The 23,892-nt window shown below is 49.2% G+C and overlaps 12 protein-coding genes; 8 read left to right on the forward strand and 4 right to left on the reverse strand.

The window, feature by feature from the left end:
• Window positions 1-457: 457 nt before the first annotated feature.
• Window positions 458-2,650, reverse strand: FFUJ_01682 (uncharacterized protein; the record flags this gene model as incomplete). Its single annotated transcript, XM_023575995.1, has 1 exon — window positions 458-2,650. One exon carries the CDS (start codon window positions 2,648-2,650, stop codon window positions 458-460), a length of 2,193 nt encoding a protein of 730 aa, XP_023423907.1.
• Window positions 2,651-2,979: 329 nt separating this feature from the next.
• On the forward strand, window positions 2,980-3,679 carry FFUJ_01681 (uncharacterized protein; the record flags this gene model as incomplete). XM_023576007.1 has 5 exons in its annotated part: window positions 2,980-3,014; window positions 3,085-3,199; window positions 3,250-3,315; window positions 3,366-3,488; window positions 3,536-3,679. The coding sequence occupies 5 exons, from the start codon at window positions 2,980-2,982 to the stop codon at window positions 3,677-3,679; spliced, it is 483 nt and encodes a 160-aa protein (XP_023423908.1).
• A 396-nt stretch (window positions 3,680-4,075) lies between these two features.
• On the forward strand, window positions 4,076-4,654 carry FFUJ_01680 (uncharacterized protein; the record flags this gene model as incomplete). The annotated part of the gene is made up of 1 exon (XM_023576018.1): window positions 4,076-4,654. One exon carries the CDS (start codon window positions 4,076-4,078, stop codon window positions 4,652-4,654), a length of 579 nt encoding a protein of 192 aa, XP_023423909.1.
• A 270-nt stretch (window positions 4,655-4,924) lies between these two features.
• On the forward strand, window positions 4,925-6,416 carry FFUJ_01679 (probable zinc finger protein ZPR1; the record flags this gene model as incomplete). XM_023576029.1 has 2 exons in its annotated part: window positions 4,925-5,089; window positions 5,148-6,416. 2 exons carry the CDS (start codon window positions 4,925-4,927, stop codon window positions 6,414-6,416), a joined length of 1,434 nt encoding a protein of 477 aa, XP_023423910.1.
• A 3,019-nt stretch (window positions 6,417-9,435) lies between these two features.
• Window positions 9,436-10,586, forward strand: FFUJ_01678 (uncharacterized protein; the record flags this gene model as incomplete). XM_023576040.1 has 3 exons in its annotated part: window positions 9,436-9,821; window positions 9,871-10,171; window positions 10,221-10,586. 3 exons carry the CDS (start codon window positions 9,436-9,438, stop codon window positions 10,584-10,586), a joined length of 1,053 nt encoding a protein of 350 aa, XP_023423911.1.
• Window positions 10,587-10,937: 351 nt separating this feature from the next.
• Window positions 10,938-11,953, forward strand: FFUJ_01677 (related to levodione reductase; the record flags this gene model as incomplete). XM_023576051.1 has 3 exons in its annotated part: window positions 10,938-11,058; window positions 11,109-11,439; window positions 11,497-11,953. 3 exons carry the CDS (start codon window positions 10,938-10,940, stop codon window positions 11,951-11,953), a joined length of 909 nt encoding a protein of 302 aa, XP_023423912.1.
• Window positions 11,954-13,625: 1,672 nt separating this feature from the next.
• Window positions 13,626-14,651, forward strand: FFUJ_01676 (uncharacterized protein; the record flags this gene model as incomplete). Its single annotated transcript, XM_023576062.1, has 1 exon — window positions 13,626-14,651. The coding sequence occupies one exon, from the start codon at window positions 13,626-13,628 to the stop codon at window positions 14,649-14,651; it is 1,026 nt and encodes a 341-aa protein (XP_023423913.1).
• Window positions 14,652-14,764: 113 nt separating this feature from the next.
• FFUJ_01675 (uncharacterized protein) lies at window positions 14,765-15,959 on the reverse strand (the record flags this gene model as incomplete). XM_023576073.1 has 2 exons in its annotated part: window positions 14,765-15,731; window positions 15,778-15,959. The coding sequence occupies 2 exons, from the start codon at window positions 15,957-15,959 to the stop codon at window positions 14,765-14,767; spliced, it is 1,149 nt and encodes a 382-aa protein (XP_023423914.1).
• Window positions 15,960-16,605: 646 nt separating this feature from the next.
• Window positions 16,606-17,269, forward strand: FFUJ_01674 (related to secretory protein SSP120; the record flags this gene model as incomplete). XM_023576084.1 has 2 exons in its annotated part: window positions 16,606-16,726; window positions 16,788-17,269. The coding sequence occupies 2 exons, from the start codon at window positions 16,606-16,608 to the stop codon at window positions 17,267-17,269; spliced, it is 603 nt and encodes a 200-aa protein (XP_023423915.1).
• Window positions 17,270-17,433: 164 nt separating this feature from the next.
• On the reverse strand, window positions 17,434-18,570 carry FFUJ_01673 (TRM12-like tRNA methyltransferase family protein; the record flags this gene model as incomplete). The annotated part of the gene is made up of 1 exon (XM_023576095.1): window positions 17,434-18,570. The coding sequence occupies one exon, from the start codon at window positions 18,568-18,570 to the stop codon at window positions 17,434-17,436; it is 1,137 nt and encodes a 378-aa protein (XP_023423916.1).
• Window positions 18,571-18,902: 332 nt separating this feature from the next.
• On the reverse strand, window positions 18,903-20,261 carry FFUJ_01672 (probable cell shape control protein phosphatase ppe1; the record flags this gene model as incomplete). XM_023576106.1 has 4 exons in its annotated part: window positions 18,903-19,094; window positions 19,144-19,573; window positions 19,625-20,057; window positions 20,111-20,261. 4 exons carry the CDS (start codon window positions 20,259-20,261, stop codon window positions 18,903-18,905), a joined length of 1,206 nt encoding a protein of 401 aa, XP_023423917.1.
• A 540-nt stretch (window positions 20,262-20,801) lies between these two features.
• Window positions 20,802-22,951, forward strand: FFUJ_01671 (related to nucleolar phosphoprotein; the record flags this gene model as incomplete). XM_023576118.1 has 4 exons in its annotated part: window positions 20,802-20,888; window positions 20,940-21,020; window positions 21,076-21,266; window positions 21,319-22,951. 4 exons carry the CDS (start codon window positions 20,802-20,804, stop codon window positions 22,949-22,951), a joined length of 1,992 nt encoding a protein of 663 aa, XP_023423918.1.
• Window positions 22,952-23,892: the final 941 nt, after the last annotated feature.

The following is a 23,892-nucleotide window of genomic DNA, read 5'->3' on the forward strand; positions in this document are numbered from 1 at the left end:
GTGTCAGCTGACGAGGAAACTCACTATAGACCGCAGTTAAGGTTGCAGACCGCCATTGTCGGCTGGGCTCTTTTCTCAATGAGTGTTAGATACTGTGCTACAAACACCAATTGTCAACTCATGACCAGGGGTTTGCCCACGATGACGAACGGAAACGCTTAGTGGCGGCGCTTTTGGCTGCACACTCACGCATTGTCAACTCGGGCGCGACCGAGGTCACTGTTACGAGACCGACCAAGCAAACTTATGATAAGAAGGTATGCTACCTTACCTACCTCTTTAACTACTGGGAATGATAAGCTTCTCAAAGTATGCCATGATAAAGTACGTTTATAACTTATGTTCTATGCTGATGCAGGTTCTAATATGCTGGTGCAATACAATACAGCACACAAAAGGAATGCAGGTAAGTGAGACAATCAAAAGTATGGTACATGCGGCTCATCGCTTTCAATTCCTACCCAAAACTCGCCCTCTGCAAATATCCCACTTGCTGCTCAGTCACAGGCCATGCCGTTAGCCGCATTGGCCTTGCTCTCAACGTGCGTTCTGCTGTATTTGCATTCATCCGCTTAACCGGTATCGCCTTTTGAGCCGAGATTATATCCAGCTCCTCATCTCGTAATAACCTCCCGGCTTGTTCCTTACCTTGTTCATCTGATGTATCTCGCCTTAAGTCTTGCTCCTCCTCAACGATATTACCGCTCTCAGCGCGGCTATTATTCGAATCTTCAAAGGACCTGCATTCCGTAATACCTCTCTCCACACGTTCTGAAAGAGGAAGCTGTGACATAACTTCCATGATTTCCCCATCCAACTCCACTGTTTGATCCGCCGCGGCGTTTCCAATGTGGAAGGCCATTGACATACGGAACTCAGGTGAAAATTCAGGATAGAGTAGTTTGCTCTCGACGGAGCGTGTTGCCTTTCCAACCAAGTCTTGCTCTTTCCAAAGTGCTTCGATCTGGAGTAGCCTTCTTTTTGAAGCGCTGACAGGGTCTGAAGCCGAATCCCGAGTCTGTGCACTTGACCCTTGCATATCGATTTGAGATGTCAAGTCTGCGCTCGCCAGATCACTCAGGAACTTGCAGAAATCGTAACGTGATATAGACAAATTGTCGAGAGTCGATGTGGGCACTTCGCCGCTTGCATCTCGAAGACCAGCAAGGTCGAGAAGAACCCGTACTCGACTGATCAGGTAAGAAGTGTCCTGATCTCTTCCGAGAAGCATTGAAGGCCATGTAACTGAACAGTTGGTGAAACCTTGGATGAGGCGCACGGCAGATCTCCAGTCAAGAGCCACTATACACTCATCAAACAACTGCCTGATCACATGCGTGCTAAGAGCAACCTTGGCCTTCATGCACGTCACGAAGAACTCGGCAGCCTGATCAAAGAGCTTCATGTGTAAAAGGCCTTGAATAGCAGCCTCAATGAGAGGCTTGTCCAGTGGCGCATGCTCCCAGAAATAGTCGCCCGTCTGGGTCCATGTCTGAACCTTGTAGCTCTTGCGCCTTTCATCAACTGCTCCATCGTATGTTTCGTCCGCCAGTCTTCGTCTCAGTTTGGCACCTGTCTCGCCATCGAGACCGGCGAGACTTGCAAGACTGCGCAAGAAGCGACCATGGTTGCCTGAATTCTTGTAGTGATTCAAGATGGCGACAAACGTAGATGGAGTTGGTCTCAGTCGGCGGTAGTAGTAGAAGGAGTTGACCACTGGCTCTGATAGATACTTGTAACCATGCTTATCAAAAGCAACGATCAAGGTATTGTACGTGTGCATATCGGCTGGATATGCAGATACAAGCAGATTATAACACACTCTACCCACCTTCTCCTTGAGGCTCAGTGCTGAACCCACGACTTTGCGAAGATCAGAGTTCAGATCGACCCGGTTCTTTATCACCCTCTCAGGATCATTCTCCACAAGATATCTGAAAGAAGTCCTGTCATTTGCCAGTTGCATGGCCTCGTCGAAGCTGGGGCTCGGTAAATTGGACTTGTCATGGGCATTGGCACGTTTGAGTAATTGTTGAACGAGATGGCTGAGTGTGCGTCCGGCGTTATGGAGCTGTTTGGTATTTAACGGAGTTCTTTGACGGATGCTGACATCTGTTTCTTCGCGGATAATGACTTGCTCAAGGTGATCATAGTCCGTACGCCTAAGAGCATCCATCGTTGCTTGGTCGGGGCACTCGTATTCCTCAGCATGTACTCGGTTTAAGAATTCGTCGATTCGGATGGTAGCAGGTTTGTAAATCTCCTTCATATATGGTCGGTTTGTGTATAGACTCTTGATGGCCCCCCACAATTGATCCATCTGGTGTAGAGTCACTTCATTCTGGGCGGAGTCAATGCCATTCGTCGTCTGGCTTGCTTCGAGGTTCCGGAGTTGCAGCTGTGCCAATTCACGCCTCGTCTCCTCCAATTGCCGGTCCAACTCCTGCCTTCGGTCCTCCTTTCGTACGGCATCGACAATGGCGGCAGTCGCAAACATGGAGCTGTAGCATGCTGTGAAGATATCGGCAAAGGTGACTTTTCGTGGTCGAGCCGCGGTTGTCACTCTCCGGCCGAGAGAGCTCACGACGGATTCGCAGGCGCGACATCCGCAGCGATGGACCTGGCCGGCCCTCGACCACAAAGCCTGCATTTTAAGTGACGGTCTGAAGCTCAGGACATCGCTCTGGAGCGATTGAGGGTGGTTGCTGTCGGCAATCGTTCAATTGAGGTGTTTCATGGAACCATCATCAATCAAGAAATTGGCCAGTCACAGATCATTCGATTATTGAAATCACGTGGGGTTTACCGCGGGTGCAGCTGGAATGCGCTATCGTCACACCCCACCACATCCCACTAGCCACTCATCGATGCTGGAGCTCTTTGAAACGACTGGATTTTGCTTCTAAAGTCTCCAACATCTAAGAATTCCATACCCATTTACAAAATTTACCATCGCGGTTTCTTCTCACATTACACAGCATGTTTGCTCTGTATCTCACAGCTGACTTGCAAGGGTATGCACTAAAAGCTTTTCACCAACACAAGCGAGCTTTACTGACGTGAGGGGCAATTCCGATATGACAGGGTCACAAACTTGCGCCCTGACGATACTCAAGACAACCCTTTTTGGTATATGTTCAAGGTTCAGTGTACTTCTTGTCGAGAGACTCATGCCAATCATGTTGGAATCAACCGATTTGTACGTAATGGCCCGTCAAATTGGAACCGATGTACTAATATCTTATGAAGGAGACCAATGAGATGAGTGGGAGTCGAGGAGAGGCCAACTTTGTATGGAAGTGCAAGAACTGCAAGGTAAGTTATTTGATGCCGAGTTATTTTCATCTCACTAATATTATGCAAAGCGAGAATCGTCAGCCTCTGTCAAGGCTGGACCTTTTCCTTATGAGCAAACTGAACCAGCCAAGCCTCAAAAGATCCTCGAGTTCGACTGCAGAGGACTCGAATTCACTGAGTTCAAGGCTGAGGTATGTGAGTTACCAAATAGATGAAGACCATATTAACGATCTGTTAGGGCGAATGGTTGGCCGAAGGCCTCGAGACGGGGACCAAGTTTACTGGCATCGACTTGGAGGAGGGCGAGTGGTTCGAATACGACGAGAAGTCTAACGAGGAAGTCAGCATCAATGATGTCAAATGGGAAGTCCGCCGGTCGTAAGATGACTTGAAGTTCGATATGTGTTGATGGTGAATTGAGCTGTTTGGTGTTTGGAGAGTGGGGACAGAGATGTTGTGTTATTCGGATAGGATAGAACAGCCATATAAGCGACATGCATTCGAGTTGGCTCGAGGAACGAGATTGCTCTACAATATAGTCATAAGTAAACTAGTTTCGAATGTGAAAGATATAAGTTGATGGTTGATTATCCCCTGCTGAATACTTTGTAGGTAGTCGACGAGTTGGCCAATCATATCCCCATAATGTATCTTATCAGACCCGCTTTCACTATCATGTCTACCTCAGGTTGTCCGTAAAGGTTCTTTCAAGCGACCTGAGCTTCAATCTCGAATTTACTCCAACAATCAAAAGATTCTGAAGCCCCAGCTTTCCAAAATGGCGGTATCAGAACTTCCCGGAACTATCGATTTTCTAACCGATGCAGCACATCTCCTACGGGCCACAGCCCCAGAGACTTCTGCTCATCTCATGAGCCAACGCGGTCATCTTCTTCAACAACATGGCGTAACACTGTCAGATTTTCAGCGACAACACGTATGTGGAGGCTGTGGAATTATCATGATCCCAGGTCAAGAGGCAACACTGAAGTTAGATGCTCGAAAAAGTCTGCAGAGGAAGAAGGCCAAGAGGAAGAAGGCCAAGAGCAAGAAGCCAAGCGGCAACTCGACCCCTAAAGCAACAGAAGATCTTCAGGGACCCTGCAAGATTTTGCACTGCGACAACTGCCAACGAGATACCAAGATTGTTATGCCGCCTCCAGGACCAGCTGTGAGGCGAAAAACAGCACAGTCGAAAGTCAAGAAAGTTTCTACACCTATTGAGCAGCCCAAACAAACCTCGAATGCTAGCAGCAAGAAAAGAGCCAAAAATCGAAAGGCCGGCTTACAAGCTTTGCTTTCAGGACAAAAGCAACAAACAACGAATCCACTCAGTCTTTCTCACTTTATGAAATGAGAAATATCAGTGGACGACTTGCCATCATGACTTCTATCCATCTCATGGTTAGGCCCTATCGGATGAATCTAGGCCCGCTATCCTGAGTCATCGCCGTAGGTGTGTCCCGAACGTTCTAGTGCCTGCCCGCCGCCAAAGTCTGCACCCTGGACCCCATGACATACATAACTGGGCTTGCCCCTCCAAAAATTTCGTGACCCCTCCATGGATTCAACCACCAAAAGACGATTGGATTTTCAAGATTCGATCCCAGCAGACAAGAAATTGAAAATGGCCACCGAAGACACAACCAAGCTTACTCCCGAGGAATTCTTCCAGAGCATCGGTGACAAGGTTAACAAACTTGCGCCTGCTGCTGTTGATGCCCAAAATGCCGACGATGACGAGCGCGCTGTCGAAGAGATTGAGTCTCTGTGCATGAACTGCGGCAAGAATGTGAGTCAACACATCATCGAACAAGTCGCATTGGAATCTAGCTAACAGAGCTGTATAGGGTGTCACCAGACTTCTTCTCACTGCGATCCCATACTTCCGCGAAGTTGTTATCATGTCTTTCTCTTGCGAGCACTGCCATACCCAGAACAACGAGATACAGGCTGCCGGAACCGTCCAGCCCAAGGGAACCCACTACGAGCTGCGTTTGACAAACCTCGCCGACTTCTCGCGGCAGGTTGTCAAGTCCGATACCTCCACCGTCAAGTTCATCGAGCTGGATCTCGAGATTCCTGCTGGTCGTGGCCAGCTTACAAATGTCGAGGGTCTCCTGACCACTGTCATCGAGGATCTCGAGATGGGACAAGAGGCGCGAAAGGAGCAGGCTCCTGAAGTGTATGTTAAGGTCGCTGAGATTATCGCCAAAGGCCGCGCCATGTTGTTGGGCGACGCCTTTCCCTTCCGTGTCTGGGTCGATGACCCTGCCGGAAACTCGTTCATTGCCCCTGATCTCAAGGATGGTGTTGGAAAGTGGGAGAAGCACGAGTATGCCCGAACTGCTGAACAGAACGCCGCCCTTGGACTCTCCGACTCAGATGCCAACGCTCAGCAACCGCAAAACCCTGGCTTGGATGCTGATGGTGAAATCATCCCCAACGAAGTCTACAGCTTCCCCGCGACATGCCCTGGCTGCATGCATCCTTGCACGACACACATGAAGATGGTTGATATTCCCCACTTCAAGCAGGTTGTTCTCATGTCCACCGTGTGTGACGACTGCGGCTACCGCTCCAACGATGTCAAGACAGGTGGTGAGATTCCTGAGAAGGGCGAGAAAATTATCCTGGAAGTCAGCGACGGCGCCGACCTGGCACGTGATATTCTCAAGAGTGAGACTTGTGGCCTTGAGTGCCCAGAGCTTAAGCTCCAGGTCAACCCTGGTACCCTGGGTGGCCGCTTCACTACTGTTGAAGGTCTCCTGACCCAGGTCCGTGGTGATCTTCACTCTCAGATCTTCGAGGCCGACGGCTCGGGCCAGGGTGGTGACTCACTTGCCAGCGACGAGAAGTCTCAGTGGACCGCCTTCTTTGACGGTCTTGATGCCGCCATCCGTGGCGAGAAGCCCTTCACAATTGTCCTTACCGACCCCTTCGCCAGCAGCTACGTTCAGCCTCTCGTAGACCCCCCTGCCCCGGACCCCAAGATTCACCGTGAGAACTATATCCGCACAGATGAGGAAGAGGAGGAGCTTGGTCTCAAGGACATGAAGTTGGAGAACTATGGAGAGCAGGAGGAGGGAAAGGAGGCCGAGACTACCGCTGAGAGGTAGCACTTGATATAATTCCCCTTTCGTGTTTTTCCTTTCAAAAGTTCAGCCTATAGATGAAGCAATGATTACACAGTTATGATTAAATGTGATTCCTTAAATATGTTCACGCTGTGCCACTCTTTTTATTCCTCATGTGGTCGAGCATTGAGATAATTTCCATTCGATACCTAGACAAACAAAACAGAGGCCGAAGGATGTGCATTTGAGCAAGAATTTAGGCTTGTTCCTCAGGAGCCAGGCCGTAAAGGACCGGGTGCCATGATGTGTCAGGGCGTTTCCAGCGGAGAAGACGCTTGAGAAGAGAAGGCCATTGACGATATGAGGAAGAAGTCCTATTCCAAGATTCCCCATGGTGATAACATAGGGAGAGGCAGCTCCTATTCCAACACTGTCACCTCCGTTGACAATACCTATAAGGGTAGGGTAGCTGCAAAAGAGAATGATACCAACACATAGAGATGGCGGGATAAAAAAGATACCGAACCGGATGTGTATGTTTTTGAAGGCATTCTTGAGATGAACGCGCGGAACTTGGCCTCTCCCACGATCATGGAGACAAACTCAGGGCCAACACAGGTGAAAGTGGCTGTCCAGATGGAGCCGAAGAACCCCTGAAACCTTCCAAGATCTCCGTCTGTTCACGGGACCTGCGTTGATAAGACGACGATTTGCATGTTAATAGGAATCAAATAGAGTACGTAGCTTAAGCTCAACTGCTGCAACAGGTATATCATCTCTCCAAAACTTGTACATAGCATTCAAGGCCCATTTCTCGAACGACACCAAAAAGAGCTTAAATAAAGAAAGAAGTTCAACCCAATGTTCCGCCGTTCTGATAAATGCACTGCTATCTCAGCGATGCAGTTACTGACAAGGCCTACCATGACAGAGTATAAGGTGTAAGAGAGAAAAAGACTTCCCTGGCCGCCATGGGCGAGATCCGTGGCGATAGAGACAAAGATAGAAGTGTAGATTGGGCGTCTGATAGCTATGAGTTGGGCATGACGGTTGCCTACCTAGTTTACGGCGGAGTTGGGAGTTGGGAGTTGGGAGGTGTGAGTTGTTGTGCCTTGGATGATGCGAGACTCAGATCAGCAACTCCAGGCGACATATAATTCATTGAGACGATTCGTATATATATTTAACATCGTGGGCCAGGCCCAATGCCAAATTCACTATCCTCCAACGTTCCATGAATGTTGTCGTCGTTATATCTGAGGAGGAAATGGAAACTGAACACGCCGTTATAAAGACGCCTTTTTCCAATTATGGCATTCTCGTATCAAGCAAAGTTCTGAGCCCCAGGGCCAACTTATCATGACGTTGGGGCCAGGAACCGAGCCCAAATGTTTTGGGGTCCTTCTCCAACATTGCTTCCTCTCTCTACCCCAAGAATTGAATTCGGCTCTTCGAAAGTTGCGCTCGCGATAGGATTTCGGGCTTCAGACCCGATCGGAATCGAAGCCGAGCCTAGATACGGCCAGCACGGTCTAATGGCCAGTGAGCTCGGGATCAACTATCAAGATACTACCTCAGCCGTGCACCATTCCCCCCAAGGAAACTTCTTTACAAGTCTTGCATGAGAGTCAAGGTGAAGGGGGATCGGTATGTGAAGCTATCGATATGATACACACAAGTGGAAGCGTCATGGGAAAGCTGATGATAAGTTTATGCTGTACCAGATAACCCGAAAGGATCGTCAAAGCTGACAGACTTGAAGATAATTGACAATATCTATGCATGATTTAAGATTTCATGTAGTTATCTAAGAAGAGTTTTGTATGGGGTGTCGATGTATGTCAACAAACATACGCGTTACTTGTCATGGAGGAAGGCATCTCAGTTTGAAAAAAGACACCTACAATGATAAACGTAAGAAGGCTAGCCAGAAATACGGAACTATATTGCCGAGATAAGGTGTCACACGATCATGGCAAGACAAGAAGGGGACAGATATCAGAATTCATGTCATCTAAACTTCCACCCCTTTTTTTGGTATTTCTCATACAAGTCAAGAGACCTGGTGGAGAAGCCATACGAGTAAAGACCTTGATAGATATCTAAATCCCATATTGTCACTGTATGCAGGTGAGTGTTGTCAAGAAACACGAAAGTACGTAGTTGCAACATGGATCTCATATTGATAATGCTCGGGGTGTGGTATCAATGTCTGGTATGTAGAAGCTCAACCGCTACACCTTGTAATTTTTGGTTTCATCTAGTTTCCCAAGAAACAGGCTGTTATTGCAATGGCACAATAGTGACCGGATGTTTGTGAATGCTGAGCCAGTGATCTGGGAGTGATCATCTGGATAGTAGCCTTAATGCTTCGTCCATCTTTGTGTCTTATATTGTGGCCGTCAACTCTTTGATCACTGTTGTTTTCTTCATACCCAGTAGGTATTTTCGTAAGCGCAAGCTCTTCGCCTTGCATATTCTATGTACAAAGATCAAGTCTGATATCAAATGGACTCATGTCATTGATCACATCTACCATTATCTACCTATAACCGAAGACCAGGCTCCCTTGTCGCGGGAACTATATCCGACCTACACACCAGCTGAACCGAACCATCACCAAACTCGACAAGATGGTGCAACAGAAGCATGAGCCCCAGGAGTAACAGAAACACTAGAAGGTCAAGATCCGGGATATCAGTCTATTTTGGGCAATCGGTTCAACTATTGACATGTTTATCCCCCTACTTGCATCGGTATTTGGTATAGACTAATGATGTTCATGATCACTTGACCAAAGAATGGTAGCTCGATATACACCCTTCCCCTCAACAATGTATGTATGATAGAGATCACCCTTCTCATTGGACAATCTCGTTTATCTAGCGTAGTCGACTGGAGGGCATATAGGAGCATTCTAGATATAAAACGTTGGAGCTTCTTCATGCCTTGCCCTTCTTATCTTGAGCTCTACAATTCAGGAAAGATACATACACTCATCTCAACCGGGACTTCATCTACACTGAAGACGAGTATCGAATCTCTATAAATTCTAGTTACTATGCCTTCATTAATTTGCAACACACATACCTCCCTTCCGGTCCAAAAACCGGCACCGTTCGTTGTTGGCCCAACCAACAAAGCCCCTTTCCGACCTACCAACAAGATCCCTCAAGATGTCATCGACACAGCTCAAGCCACACCCGTCGAAGAGTTCGATGCCAAGAAGCATGTAAACTTCGAGTTCCCCAAGCGGACTTACACTATGAAGGAATGGGGATACGAGAGCCAGGGCGTCTCTCCTATCGCTGCCTCCGACCCTTTCTCTCTTTTCACTGAAGCCGCTGTCAAGCAAGTCCGACGTGAACTTCTCAGTGAGGATGTTTTACGAACGTGCCAGTATGCTTCGGCTTTTACAAAGAACCAGATTCGAGGATATACTCAAAAGTACATGTCTCCAGACACAATGATAGATTGTTTAGCTGACAGATTACAGACAAGCACCCTTTGCTCACGCTCTGTGCAAGAGTCCCGAAGTTCAGCAAGCGGTTTCAAAAGTGGCTGGTATTGATCTAGTTCACGCATTCGAGTATGAGATCGGCCATTGCAACCTGTTCTTCAGCGATGGCGAAGACGAGAAGAAGGGGGCTAGTGACAACGTTGGCTTTTCTTGGCACTATGATAGCTTTCCTTTTGTATGTGTTACAATGCTTTCAGACTGTTCGGATATGGAGGGTGGCGAGACTGCGGTCCTCAAAGGTGATGGTCAAGTTCTCAAAGTTCGCGGTCCAACCATGGTGAGTTACATGGACACTCAACAAGGACGTATAAACTGATACTTTGTAGGGCACTGCGGTGATCCTTCAAGGTCGCTACGTCCAACACGCCGCACTCAAGGCCATCGGCAAGGAACGCCTCTCGTTCATCACAGCATTCCGTCCCAAGTCTCCCTTTGTCAGGGACGAGATAGTCCTCACGGGTTCTCGACCCATAAGCAACCAGTCAGAACTTGTATATGACTACTGCACCTACCGAGCAGACGTTCTTGAGATACGATTTCGAGAACACGCCAAGAAGCTTCGCGAGCAGCAAGCTGCGGGTATCAAGTTCAATCCCGACGCTGTAAGGGAGTTTCTTCAGGAGCAAAAGGAGATGTTAGAGGCGACGCTTTTGGAGATGATTCCAATTTACGATGTCGTTGAAGCGGAGTAGGCTTTGTGTAACTATCAGCTAGCGATGTCTGACTCTGATAAGCAATATGAGTACTCCGTAACGAAGGAGTGTATAAGAATATATGTAAGGGTACACGTGACTCAGCGGAAGAAAGTCCGGAAGACCTGAGTAGATTCCCCGAGCCTCGGCTCCGGGGTGGACTCCCCTCATGGCTCCACTTTAGCCGGGGAAGCTTCTTACCCAACAGAGGCATACCCCAGATACAAGAACTCCAAGCCTCGGCTCCATGATAAAGACATTAATGGCATCAAAACCCGCCTTTTTCGTAATCTCAATCTACTTGCCATAACACCACAGTTGCAGGTAGACTAGACTAGACAGACTCACGCCATGTCTGACAAGGCGCAGAGTCGTATCAATGCCATTGGCAAGCAACTTCTTCCACCTATCAACAAGGTAGCTCCGGGATCAAGTAAGCTCCGCGTCGAGGGCAAAGTCGTCATCATAACAGGTAATGGCACGCGAGAGACTCCTTTAATGAATATCGCTGACTCGGTACAGGCACAAACTCACCGCTGGGTATCGGCCGTGCTACAGCGCATCAATACGCTGAGAGCGGGGCCCGAGCATTGTATCTCTGCGACTTTGACGATACGCACCTTGAGTCTCACAAGAAGGAGATCAACGCTGCGTTTCCCAAGGTGGAAATACACACGAGGCGTTTCGATGCCGCGGATGAGGACAAGGTCAAGGAGGTAGTCGATGACGCGATCCAACGCTACGGTCGCTTGGACGTCTTCTTTGCTAATGCTGGAGTCGTCGGTCGAACCACGCTGTTCTCTGACTTTAGCAAAGATGAGTTTATGTCGATACTCAACACCAACACGTCAAGGTATGCGAATTTCCCCACATTATATCCTGGATCAGTATCATCTAAATTATATTACAGTGTCTTTCTAGCTGCCAAGTACGCGGCACCAGCTATGATGCAAACTTCTGCCGACAAGCCTCAAGCCAGCGGCAGTATCATCGGTACAGCGTCTGTAGCAGGAATTCGCTCCAATGCCGGATCCACACCGTACTCAGCCTCCAAAGCAGCCGTGGTATCTCTCGCCCAGACGATATCATACCAGCTCGCCGGAACAGGTGTACGTATGAACGCCATCTGCCCAGGCCTCATCGAGACTGGCATGACAGCGCCTGTTTATGAAGCCGCGAGGGCTCGTGGAAGTGAGAAGAAGATCGGACAGTTGAACCCTATGAAGAGAGGCGGCCATGCCGATGAGATCGCTCGTGTTGCGCTCTTCTTGGGAAGTGATGAGAGTAGTTATGTTAATGGACAGGCATGGGCAGTAGATGGAGGGCTGAGTGCTGGGCACCCCTTTGTCCCTGGAAAACTGGGCTGATTGTCTGTCAGGGGGGAGTATAGTTCAGCTCTGTTATACCATACCACCCACGACACTGGGTTTCATGAGTAGACACTCGCATTTCAGCTCATATTACAGCGTTTCCGAATACTCACGTCATCTACGAGCATTCTACTTTACTCATTGGTTTCTGTATCCAACTTTAATCCTCCTTACCTCGGAGTGTTTTTATGTGAATCTGTGCTATTTGTTGCATTAAGCCAATATCTGAACACAAGATATACTCCCTACGCCCATCAAACTAATCAAGTTGAACCGCTAATAAATAGCGACGTGTTTGCATCGAAACTCCTCCCAAGATTAACGCAACTCTTAACTCAGGCGGTAACCTCCGCGAGTCCAACTACTTGGATGTGATGAGTTTTCCGATGAAACTGAAGTGTCTACCAATCGCATCATGATCGAGCAAGATGTGATGTTTGTTTGGCAACTCGACGCAGATACTGTTTCTATTTCTGCCCTTATTCAATATTCTCACGTGTTTTCCAGCTTTTTCTCTCGCTGTGATAGCCGCTCTCAACTATCTTTATCCTCCCCGTATTCCGCATCAATATGTGGTGCTTACTGTTCACGACAATGTATACAGAATAGATCTATGACAACGCGCCAATTGCTCTCAAGGCACAAGCTGATCATTGCCTTTGTTTACCTGCCGTTGTTACTGCCGAATAACTATAACCTTGGATCAAACAAAGATCACCGAATGACACCATCAGGACAACTTTAAACTTCTGGAATTCTCCGTCACACCATCACCAAAACGCAATAATCCACCAACGCCCATCTCTAAATCCCCATTAACTCAAGGGATGGTATGATCTATATGTCGTTTCGTTTGACTTAAACATGTCCGTCGACTAAAAATATGGAGCCTCAAGTTTCGGAGTACGGCTCTAGTCGAAACCAAATCCTGACTCAAACATCAAGATGGCCCCTTAAAAGATCCTGAAACACCCAACGACGGAGAAACCCTTGATCAACGGAGCTTCAATCCATGCAACAGCAAGGAAACATTCTCCAAAAACGCGATTGATAAACATGAGCCGCGTCATCTTCAGCATCGACTGCCAATGAGGCCAAGACTTACGGATAGACGCCCACATCGGCCCCCGATATATCAATTATCGACAAGGTCTCTAAACACGAAACTTGAGCTTGTTAGCCTTATCCATCGGCCTTTTTTTCCTGCAGACTAACAAACTCAATCCATCAGATCTTTCCACTAATGCAGTCAAAAGCTTACCCCTTGTCCCTTGCAGAGATCGCCAGGGGATCCAATCGTGGTTAATCAACTCCCTGCTTGTGTTTGTCAGAGCCTCTGGATCTTGAAACCATCAGCTTGCCATCGGAGCTGGGATCCGCTGGCGTCAATATGGAACGTCTACGCGAGTTCTGGGTTACGTTCGGTAATAGGAGTAGTTGACAGACTTTAACGACCGTCCCATGTTCTCGTTTCGAGGCACATTGTATATAAACGTCCGTTTCTCTGTCTTTCTGCTCAGCTTCTGGTTCTCTCCATCGCCACTTTCCCTCGCTCTTTTCTTTCATCACTAGACTTTCAGTTGCAGGCATCTGTGGTCAGTCTTTTCCCCACGATCTTTTCCCTCTTTTATTTCCTTCGAGTACATTATATTCTTCCTTCAAGATCAAAATGGCTGTCCTTAACCTTGTCACTTTGGCTTTGGCCCTTTCTTCTCCGGCCATGGCCCGACCTCGCCCACAGTTTGGCAACGGCGGCGATGCCCAAACACCCGGCGCTGGCCTCGGCGGCGCTCTCCCCACTGCCCTTCCCAGTGGTGGCTCTGGCCTCATTCCTTCTGGCCTTCCCAGCCTAGGAGGCGGCAACGGAGGCGCCATCCCAACCCCTGGCAGTGGCTTCAACTTGCCCGGCAGCGGCAGTGGTAATGATGCTCCTGCTACCACTCCAGGCTCTGGTGGTGGCTTCTTTGGTGGTGGCAGCGGTGGTGGTATTCCCGGCCTTGGCAACCTCCCATTCTTTGGAGGAGGTAACGGAGGTGGCTTCTTCGGCGGTGGCGGTAACACCAATACTCCCCCCGCCGCAGCTCCAAGCGGTGGTCTGCCTGGAGGAAATGATGGCAACACCGGTGGTGGTGCTTCTGTTCCCGCTCCGATTCAAACCCCGGGCACCGGGGGTGGTGTACAAGGTGCGTCCTTCCGAGGCCGTGGTCGATCTCGCAACCAAGACTCGCCTTCGATCCCTGGAGGCAGTGGTAACTCTCAGGGTGGAAACGGTGGTGGCCTCGGTGGAAGCCAGCCGAGCGGTGCCATCCCTACCTTCTCTGCCGGACCTGGTAACGGTTTCGGCGGGAGTGGCAATGGAGGAAACGGAGGAAACGGCGATGCCACTGAGGCTCCTGTCGCTCCCACTCTTGTCCCTACCCCAGGCAGTGGGCTCGAGGGCCCAGGCACTGCTCCCAGTGGTGCCATTCCTACCTTCGTTGCTGGACCAGGAAACGGTTTCGGTGACGGCAACAGCCCTAGCACCCCTAGCACTCCCATTCAGACTCCTGGAAGCGGAAACCAGCCTGGTGGTGGTCTAGGTGGAAGCCAGCCCAGCGGTACTATCCCAACCTTCGTCGCTGGCCCCGGCCAAGGCTTCGGTGGTGGCGATGGCCAGAACGGAGGCTTCCAGAAGCGAGCTCGATCCTCTCAGTAAACGGATTCATGTTGAATAGACAACGATTTTGATGGGTCTTCCATGTTTGGGAAATGAAGAGGATAGTTCGTGTTCATATAATTCTTGGGTGAAAAGCAGGGCTTAGCACTTCACTATGTATCTACCTCCATGGCAGCACCTTGAGCTGTCGATAGAGCAATTTTGGTGAACATATCTTCCTTCCAGTGCATGTACTTTGTCCGTTTCCCCTCGCTGAGAAAGTCGTACTTGTCTTGAAACATGGTGTCTGCCTTCTTGATTTGCATCTTTGGGATCGTCTCCTCATTTTGCATCTCGACGTCTTCGAGATGGCTTCTTTGGGACAGCTTGACGACATCGGCGATTCCTTGATACCAGTCGCCCGTGAGCCATGCTCGTTCGTTGACTTTGGCAACCGCATCGTCGAAATCCTTGGACTTGACGGTCGACCAACCTTCCCAAGCATCCTCCTCCGCCAGATCCTTAACTGTAACTTCACTTCGTGCTCTGGCGAGTAGAGCAAGGATCTCTTTTCGAAGAGGGACATATCCTTCCCTATCAATACCTTCGCCAGAAGCAAGAGCCTTGACCCGCATAGTTACGAAAAAGTAGATGGCGGCAAACAAAGCCGTTGGATTCTGCAGAACCCACTCGTCATCTGTTCGTCGACCTGCAGGTGTTATGATGTTCTCCATACCAGCCAAAATCGTAGGAGCCAGCTTCTTGTGGTCAGTTTCTGCACATACCCATCTTGTGGTAGGATGAATCCATGCTTGAAGATTGACTCTGGCGAAAGCTTCCTTCTTGCGAGTAGATTTCGTCGGTGTATCGGTAGCCCCCTTTGTTGGTGTCCTAAACTGCGCTAAACTTTGCTCTTTTGTTGGTGTTGCTCTTGATGGTAGTGGTCGTGAGCCAGAGGCGGGCGAGTTATCGGCATCGCGGAATCTTGAACCTGGTGTTCTTGTTCGTCCTGGAGTAGCTCTTGTAGGAGTTGAGTTGCTGCGCAGAATGTTATCAAGATGAGTGTAGAGACGCTTGTAGATACGAGGAGGAATTGGCGGTCTTGGTTCGATGGGTGGAAGGTCAAGTGTGATTTTTAGGCTGCCATTGTCAGCTTTATATCCCAAATTGATCTCATACTACATACCGATCACACGCGATGTTTGCGCAAGCATATGTTCTAGCAATCTCTTCATCTGCCTTCAGGGTACTTGCTTGGTGCCGAGACTGGGCAAGCAAAGAACCTGCAAGTTCAACGAGTGCTGGAGGTAGATCAGAACCATGTGTTGGCATTAATGAGAGCAGTGCTTGCTCAATTTGACGACTCATGTTGAGGTTTAGGTTATTGTGCCGCCAGGTTTGATGTAGCTTGATAACAAGAAGTCAATATTTAGATGGAGAACGCGATTGATATGGAGACGCGTTAGACAGTGGTTTATTTCTGACGCCAAATCACGGGATGTGGACTCTTTAATTAGAACCCCCCACCAAATATTGCTTGTAGATCCCTCGGTACGACAAGGAATAGAGATGAGTTTGTAGGGATTGATGAAGGGAAGTTCCATAGAGGTCAACCCGAAGCTTAGTTATGGGATTGATCTTACAAGAAGAATGTGCCTGTTCTAAATCGGCCATGGAAGACATAAAGTTAATTTACATACCTCCAAAGTTCAAAGAACGATCCAGCCCATGTTATTGATACTCAGCGTTGCGGCCATCCAACAGCCATAACGTTGTACCTGGGAGATAAGCTTTTAGTGGCTCAGCGCTTCCAGACCCCTGGCAGCCCACCTCCAAATCCAGATCAGTAGGTAGGGACCACGTTCGCTTGAGTCGTTGCCAGGTCCTTTCAGATTGGAACTTCACTCCTTTAAAGTCGGCTTCTCCCAACGTCAATTGCCTTGTTATAACTGCGTCGCACAAGTCTAGACTTCTTGCTCTTCTTCTGTATTTCTCGCGCCAGGTCTATAATACAATGCGCACCGGTGTCTTGCTTAGTGTCGCTTTTGCGACCACCGTCGTTGCACATGGCGGCGCTCACTCGCAGAAGCCCGTTGTTGATGCCAATGCGGACTGGATGACCAAACATATGGCGGGTACGTTACTCTCTTGATCCCCTTAAACTGCGCTGCAAACATACTGACATCATACTTCCAGAGGAGCATCATGTTCAAGGCTGGGACGCCGACTCCTTCTTCACCCTCCACGATTACAACAGCGACGGCTGGTGGCAAGCTGCTGAGTTGATGCGAACATACGGTCTCTTCGACGAATCAAACAAGGGTATGACCGAGAAGAAGAAGGACGAGGTCCGCGATGTCCTGCTGGGCCTTCTCGATAAGGACGGCGACTCCTCTGTCAGTCGCCAGGAGTGGATGGACTTTATCAAGTCTGGAAAGACACTCCCGGACCTCAACACTGGTCCCGGCCACCACGGCGATGACGAGTACGAGTATGAGATCCATCATTGGGAGAAGTACCACGACGACAACACCAAGCTCGAGGACCTGACACACCCCGAAGACATTGAGCATTTTAAGAAACACGACGAGATGGAGGATGCCCAGGAACGCCTCGAAGCAATGCAGAAGCTCTCCATCGTCGAGGCCAACATTCCTCAAAAGTTCCGACGACAATAGACGATAGAACGCGATGCCGAACTGTATTTTACTTTACCTAGAATACCATGACTGGGGCAGGGACTCGGGGCGTGTGTGATAGGGGCGCATGACATCATGATGGATGAAACTGAAATTCTATGTACTCGATATTATTGGGATAATAAGCATGATGCGCGATATAGCTAGATCTTGTAAACATGAACGTCAAAGACGCAGTGCCAGACGCCTGGTGCGAATGTCTTGACAAGCTCGATATGCTCGGCCTTGGCTGTCCGATCTGTTCCTTGGCTCCAGTCGTCGAATTTGCGCTGTATCTCCTGGCGTCTTGCTTCTGTATCGTTTGAGCCAACGTTTTCGTGAAGATGCAGCCATGTCTCACTGGCTGGAGAGGAAATATCCCATGTGTCTCTCCAAGTTGATTCGCTTGTTGGTAGAAAACCACAGTTGATATGCCGTATGTCTTGTGCCATGCCATTACCCTGTAGCGACTGTATCCTCTGTGGAGCTTTCTCGTTGCTCTCCAGGAATACGATGATCTGCTCTCCTCCGCTTACGATGTCTTCGTCTGGTAGGGCCAAGTCTTCACCTTGGACGATTCGAACGCTCCATCGGTTTGCCTTGGCGCCACGCCGTAGACCTTCGACACTCCATGGATTGATCTCCCAGCATAAGACTCTCATGCCAAGTCGAGCATATGAAAAAACAAAGTAGCCGATTCCAGCGTAGAGGTCAACCGCCCATGAGCCCTGAAGCGTCTTATTTCCCATATCCAACAGTCTTGCTTTCTCTTTGACATTTCCCCGACTAAACATTGTCCATCTGGGTGCCCAGGTTTGGAATATCCCGTTTTGCTTCGTCGAAACCCATAAAGTCTTTTCAAAATCCTCTTCAGAAGGTTCATCCGCCGAGGCATCTAAAGATCCAAAATCTCCGCAGAGAGTGCGCAGCCCACTTGGACTTCTTCTCACATTCTCATCCGCCTCCTCACCTGCCTTGTGTAGGGGGATGCCTTCATTCACGGCAAGATGAGTTAATGGCTCCTTTGCCTGTGTCGACAATTGTGCTAGGATCTTGGACCAGAGTTGTTGGCATGAATCTGGGCCGGTGTCTTGTAATGTGGTTGTCCAGGGTAAGGATGTGAAGCTTCCTGTGGGTAGCAAGACCATGGGTTCATAAATGGTAAACCGCTTGGGTGCGCTGTTCAAGAGCTGGGCTTTCCATTCTTGATCTGTGTCTTTTTCGGAGACTAGCCCTGAGCCAAACCATTCGTTGATGGCGTTTTGTATAGGATTGCCCTTGGGGGCCTTTGGTTTTGGCATGTTGGTGGGAGGTGGAGTTTGGTGAGTGATCCACCGAGAAGGGTTCAGATAACGTCTACCAAAACAGAGTTGTCGGTGTCATATGGGGAACTATGAGATACTGTAGAAACAAGTTATTGTTCACTGGAACAGCCAAGACAAATCACGAATGTCACAAATCTAATAAATGAAGTGATCATCCTTGCTCGTAATTGAGATACCAACTCTACCCAACCCATAACCATCCATTTACATTCCCACTAAAATCACCGATGGACCATGGGTATTTTGACCCTATGCTATTCTACATGCAACACATGCCATTAAGTCCGTTATACGTACACCGTTCTTCATCACAGGAAGTAATCACCAGGCCCCCTCCTGTTTGCCGGGACATGTCTCTGATCGTCAGGAACGGCAGAGAAAATGCTAAACCTGGGGTTCAAGTCCTTATCCACAGCCATGATAGAAGCAACATTACCACAGCGGTAGCAGTAATTGGGTGCCGACCAGACAGTCACTACTGAGTTCTCTGGGAAATGATACTGATCATCGTTAGTACAACCCTTGTCGAGATATAATGACGCTAAATACCTTGTAACCCTCGTTAACGAGCTGATGGGCTCGGGCAATCAATTTCAAACCGTTGACATGGTTGAATTCAGTTGCGACTTTGTCTCCGAATAGCCATCCAGCGCCACGAGGGCTGATAGCCCACGTTTCGACATCTTCTGGATCTGACCACACCAAGTCACAGAACGCGCCCTCGTGGGGAATCTCTTGCGCACGGGCAACAACTCGGATTTGATCAATCGTCCTAATCTCAGGACTCAAACCACCGTGGACGCAGAGAATCTCACCGTCGATGATGGCGGCAAGGACAAGGAAATCGAACACATGACAGCAAGCCTTCCAGACAGAGGCGTTACCGTACTTTTGCTGACACTCTTCGTAGAATCCATACACCTGGGTAATTTGTCGAGACTCGTGGTTACCACGAACAAGCACTATTCTGTCAGGGTATCTGTGGGATATGGTTAGCCAAGACACGCGACCAGTACCAGAGGGTGCTTACTTCGCCTTCAGGCACATTAGTAATGTGAATGTCTCCAGACTGAAGTAACCTCTATCCACGAAATCTCCCAGGAAAATGTATCGAGTATCAGCACTTTGACTTGACTTGTTCACTGTGACACCAGATTCGGTCTGGTCCGCCATTGTGGAATCAGGATCCTCTTCTGCCTCGACTGCCTCGGTCTCCTCCGCGCCGCTGGCCGTTGCATTCTCGCCCGAAGACTTTATCTTCTTCCTCAACTTGGGGTTTGTGATCTCTGTTGGTGGCTCGATATCGTCCGAGGTAATGACGGTGGTAGATGTCTTCGGCGCCTGCACGTTGGACTCGCCTGGCATACCGCCAGATACTCGGAAGAGCTCAAGAAGGTCGTAAAACTGGCCATGGATGTCGCCGCACACAGTGACGGGGGTGCAGACTGGCTGAATGTTGGATTCTGAGGTACCGAGTCAGCAGGTCAGCGGTGCATCTGAGTCTGGCGGTCTTCACCTTCCATCAAAATCTCCTTAACCTTCTCACACAACTCCTTCATAGCGCGCTCAGGTAAGTAATGACATTGTTTGGCCTCCTCTAGCCACTCATCAAGGCCGGCATTGGGCCCCAGGTTCGCAGGGCCCGGTCGAGGTACGCCTGAAGCCATGATCTAGCATGCCCCTTCAATGGAAGGTCTGTGTGGGAGTATGATGGCGGGGAGAGATATGCCAGCCCAGCGAAGCCTGTCCTGCGATATGTGAGGTGTTGGTCGTAGTACTGGTACACATGCGGCGAATCGGGTGGGGCTTATGCTTAGGCCTGCTTGCCTTGCTATGGAGGGGTGCGATAGTGAAACGCCGGGAATTCTTCGGCCATGACCAGAGAGAGAAACTTTGGTTGCGATATTCACCTGCTGTTTTGGTTAATCTTATAGATGATTCTTACCCACTTCAATATTCCTCTTTTACTAACTTACATATTCCCTTTCACCTTTCAAAATATCATACGAACTTATAACAGAGACTACACGTGAGAAATTCATCATTCGGTGGATAATCGCATATCTCTCCAGTATCGCCCCACTGCCACTGGCGGGGCAGCAAGGCCGCGACTCATCAAGCCTTACAGCACTCACTTGAGCCTTTCGCTATATCGATCAACATAACGGTATCATCAGTTACAACCCGGGGTGTTTGCGGTATGCGAGATGTCAGCTAAAGCACCACAAGTCCTGTCTCGACGGGCAAACGGAGGTCCTCAGACATCGTCAAATCAGACCTCAGAACCAACAAAGGTGATTAGTGATGTTCGGGAGCAAGGGACATAGATATCTGACCTGTTTCAGGGAAAGGGGTCACACGAGAACAGTTCTCATGGAAAAGCTAGAGGGAGAGGCTCTAATGCAAGATCTACCGAGGCCAATAAGGTGACTTGACGAGATTCGTGAGAAACGACGACACTCTGACTAACTATGATGAAAGCATGCGAATGAGAGCGAAACTCCAAAACCCACCAAAACCAAGGCTCATAATGAGGGCGAAAAGCTCGTAATACGTCGTCTACCTCCTGGGATGACCCAGGCAGAATTTGTATCAATTCTTGGAAGCGAGTGGGAGTTGGGTAAGGGCAAGGTCGACTGGTTTTCCTTCGCTGGAGGAAAGATTTCTACTGAGTATGGCACTGAACATTGCAGCCGAGTTTTGCATTACTAACGTCATCCAAAGCCCCTCGAAACCATCACGGCCTGGCCGCGCCTACGTTCATGTTATGAAAAAGGATGATATCTTGCCTCTGAGCGATGCTGTGCGAAACGCTGTCTGGGAGGATGCGAAGGCATCTTTTAATAGCCCTTCTTTGATTGGTCCCCCTTCAGTTGAGTTTGCTATCTACAAGAAGGTTCCAAGCAATAAGAAGCGCACCGATGCTCGACAGGGAACGATCGATCAGGATCCTGAATTCATGGCCTTCTTGGAGGAATTGGCGAACCCGGCACCACCAAAAGAAACCGTCGAAGGAGAAGAGGGCGACGACCTTGGTAAGGCGGAGGCTAAAGTCACCACTACGCCACTCATCGAGTACCTTAAGGAGAAGAAGGCAAGCAAAGCCAAAGAGAGCTCATCCTCCAAAAATTCCAAACATGGGCAGGATTCTAGGAACGCTAAGGGGAAGAACTCGTCCAAGGATGAAGACTCGGGTAAGAAGAAGGGCAAAGAGTCCAAGGCCGAAAGGGGAGAAAAGACTCCCAAGGAAACCGTCAAGATCCTCACCAAGAAGGCGACTTCTGAGCCGAATGCGGAGACCTCGAAGACCAATGCTAAAAGCCAGCCCAATGACTCCAGCGCCCAGGAAGCTGCACCCAAGAGCCGACGTGCGGGAATTTTGGCTGCAGCAAGGATCCTTCAACGAGATCTTGGTCTCAGTCCCGGAAGTGCCCATAGAAAGGCACGTCAAGACGCTGCCAAAGCAGATGCAGATGCAAAGACACCAGAAAAGGAGAACATATCTACTGCCGAAGCAAAGGCTAGTGCTTCTGAAAGCCCATCTACACCTGCAAAATCAGCCGAGGCCGAAACACCAGAACCGAAGGAACGAGGTGCTGCAAATGCCAACAAACAGCAGCAATCAAACCGCAGAACTCGAGGCGGAAAGAACGCCGAAAAGAGCAACCAAAAGGAAAAGGGCAAAGAAAACAGCAAAGAGAAGGAGAAAGTTAAGGAGAGCACATCGAGTCAGCCAGCTCCCAACCCTCCAATTGTGCTCCTCAAGAAAAAGGCCACTGATGCCGAGCCCAACCCCCCGGCGAAGCCAGCGAATGCCACAACACAAGCGCCGGCCGCACAGGGGGGGAGATCGAAAGCAGACAACGCAGCCGGTGGCTCCAAAAGCGGACCCAATAAGGGCTCTAATGCTCAGAAGAAACCCCCTACTGTTTCTCCTGATGCTACTCGTGGCTTTGTCAAGCATGCCAACCCCTCTCAAGGCGTTACTGAGGCATTGCTTAAACAAACACTCTCAAGTTTTGGCACAATTACCTTTGTTGAAATTGACAAGAGAAAGGGGTTTGCCTATGTTGACTTTGCTGAACACGAGGGTCTTGTGAAGGCTGTTACAGCCAGTCCTATCACTGTTGCACAGGGCACTGTGCAAGTTTTGGAGCGCAAGGACAAGAAGCCTGCCAACACGAACGCAAATGCGGCAACGACAGCACCAACCCCAGTTGCTGGATCTGCGGCACCGGAAAAGGCATCTGGCCGTGGCCGACGTGGACGAGGTGGAGGTAATAAGGCAAAGGATTCTGGTCCTAACAATCAAGGAACTGCTCCTCCTGCTCCTGCTCCAGCCAATGCTGGCGGCTGAGTGTAAAGAGATGTTTTCCCGGACTTTTCTCGAACATCTTACCCCTCTAGCGAACAGCCTAATCTGCGCCGTTGTGCCGCTGTTATGAGCCTAATGTGCAACCCAGTTGCTTAACAAGTCCAACTTATCTCAAAGCATGGACACTACGCAGCCAGGAGTCGGGCATCAGAGCAGCTGAACTATTGCAAGCGGATAAGAGCACGGCTGGTTTATAGTCTTTGTGCCTTTGCCTTGCGCGCGCATGCTACGAATCCAATGCAGAGTCGATCTTTTGATAGACAATTACTCCAACGGAAGTGGCGTTTGAGGAAGCGACAGGTGGCATAGCGAGGAAGGGGGTGATTATGCTAGGTTCAGAGATCGAAGCAGCAATATGACTTTTGCGTCTACAGTTCGTGTTGACAAGTGATTACATTGAGTATTGGTTAGATGTGCGGTGCGGTCTTGGGATAAAATGTCAAATGCAGATGCCTCTTGAGCTTTCTCAATACCCGCCTCCTGAACAATGCAGATAGTTGATCTTGCATGAACCAGGAAAGGGGCTTCAATCATTACCATAATATCAGATAAATCCCGCAAGAACCTCTTTGGTGAATGCCGTCATGCAGTTGGCCATGGCGCACATGGGAGCGTAACCCCTGAATCAAGTGCGGAGAGTCCATTATGACTCACGAGGCGTCAAGAAAGTGAGGGGAAAACCAGATATTCAACTCGGATTCACCAAGGTAGAAGAGGAGGCAAGTGTTTTAAAAGAACATTCAAATCATAGACTCTAGTGCTACTAATACTAATAAACTATCCTAACATGGGTGGTATCGTTCCTACACAGGCTGTTGGACCTGCATCCTGTAGCAAACGCGTTACAAATCTATCTGGTATGACAAACAGGAAAAGCGGAAATGTGTATCTAGAGAAGAAAAGAGGAACAAGAAGAACAAAAA

Source organism: Fusarium fujikuroi, chromosome FFUJ_chr01 (assembly GCF_900079805.1).
Source record: "Fusarium fujikuroi IMI 58289 draft genome, chromosome FFUJ_chr01".
In the NCBI taxonomy this organism is placed as follows: domain Eukaryota; kingdom Fungi; phylum Ascomycota; class Sordariomycetes; order Hypocreales; family Nectriaceae; genus Fusarium; species Fusarium fujikuroi.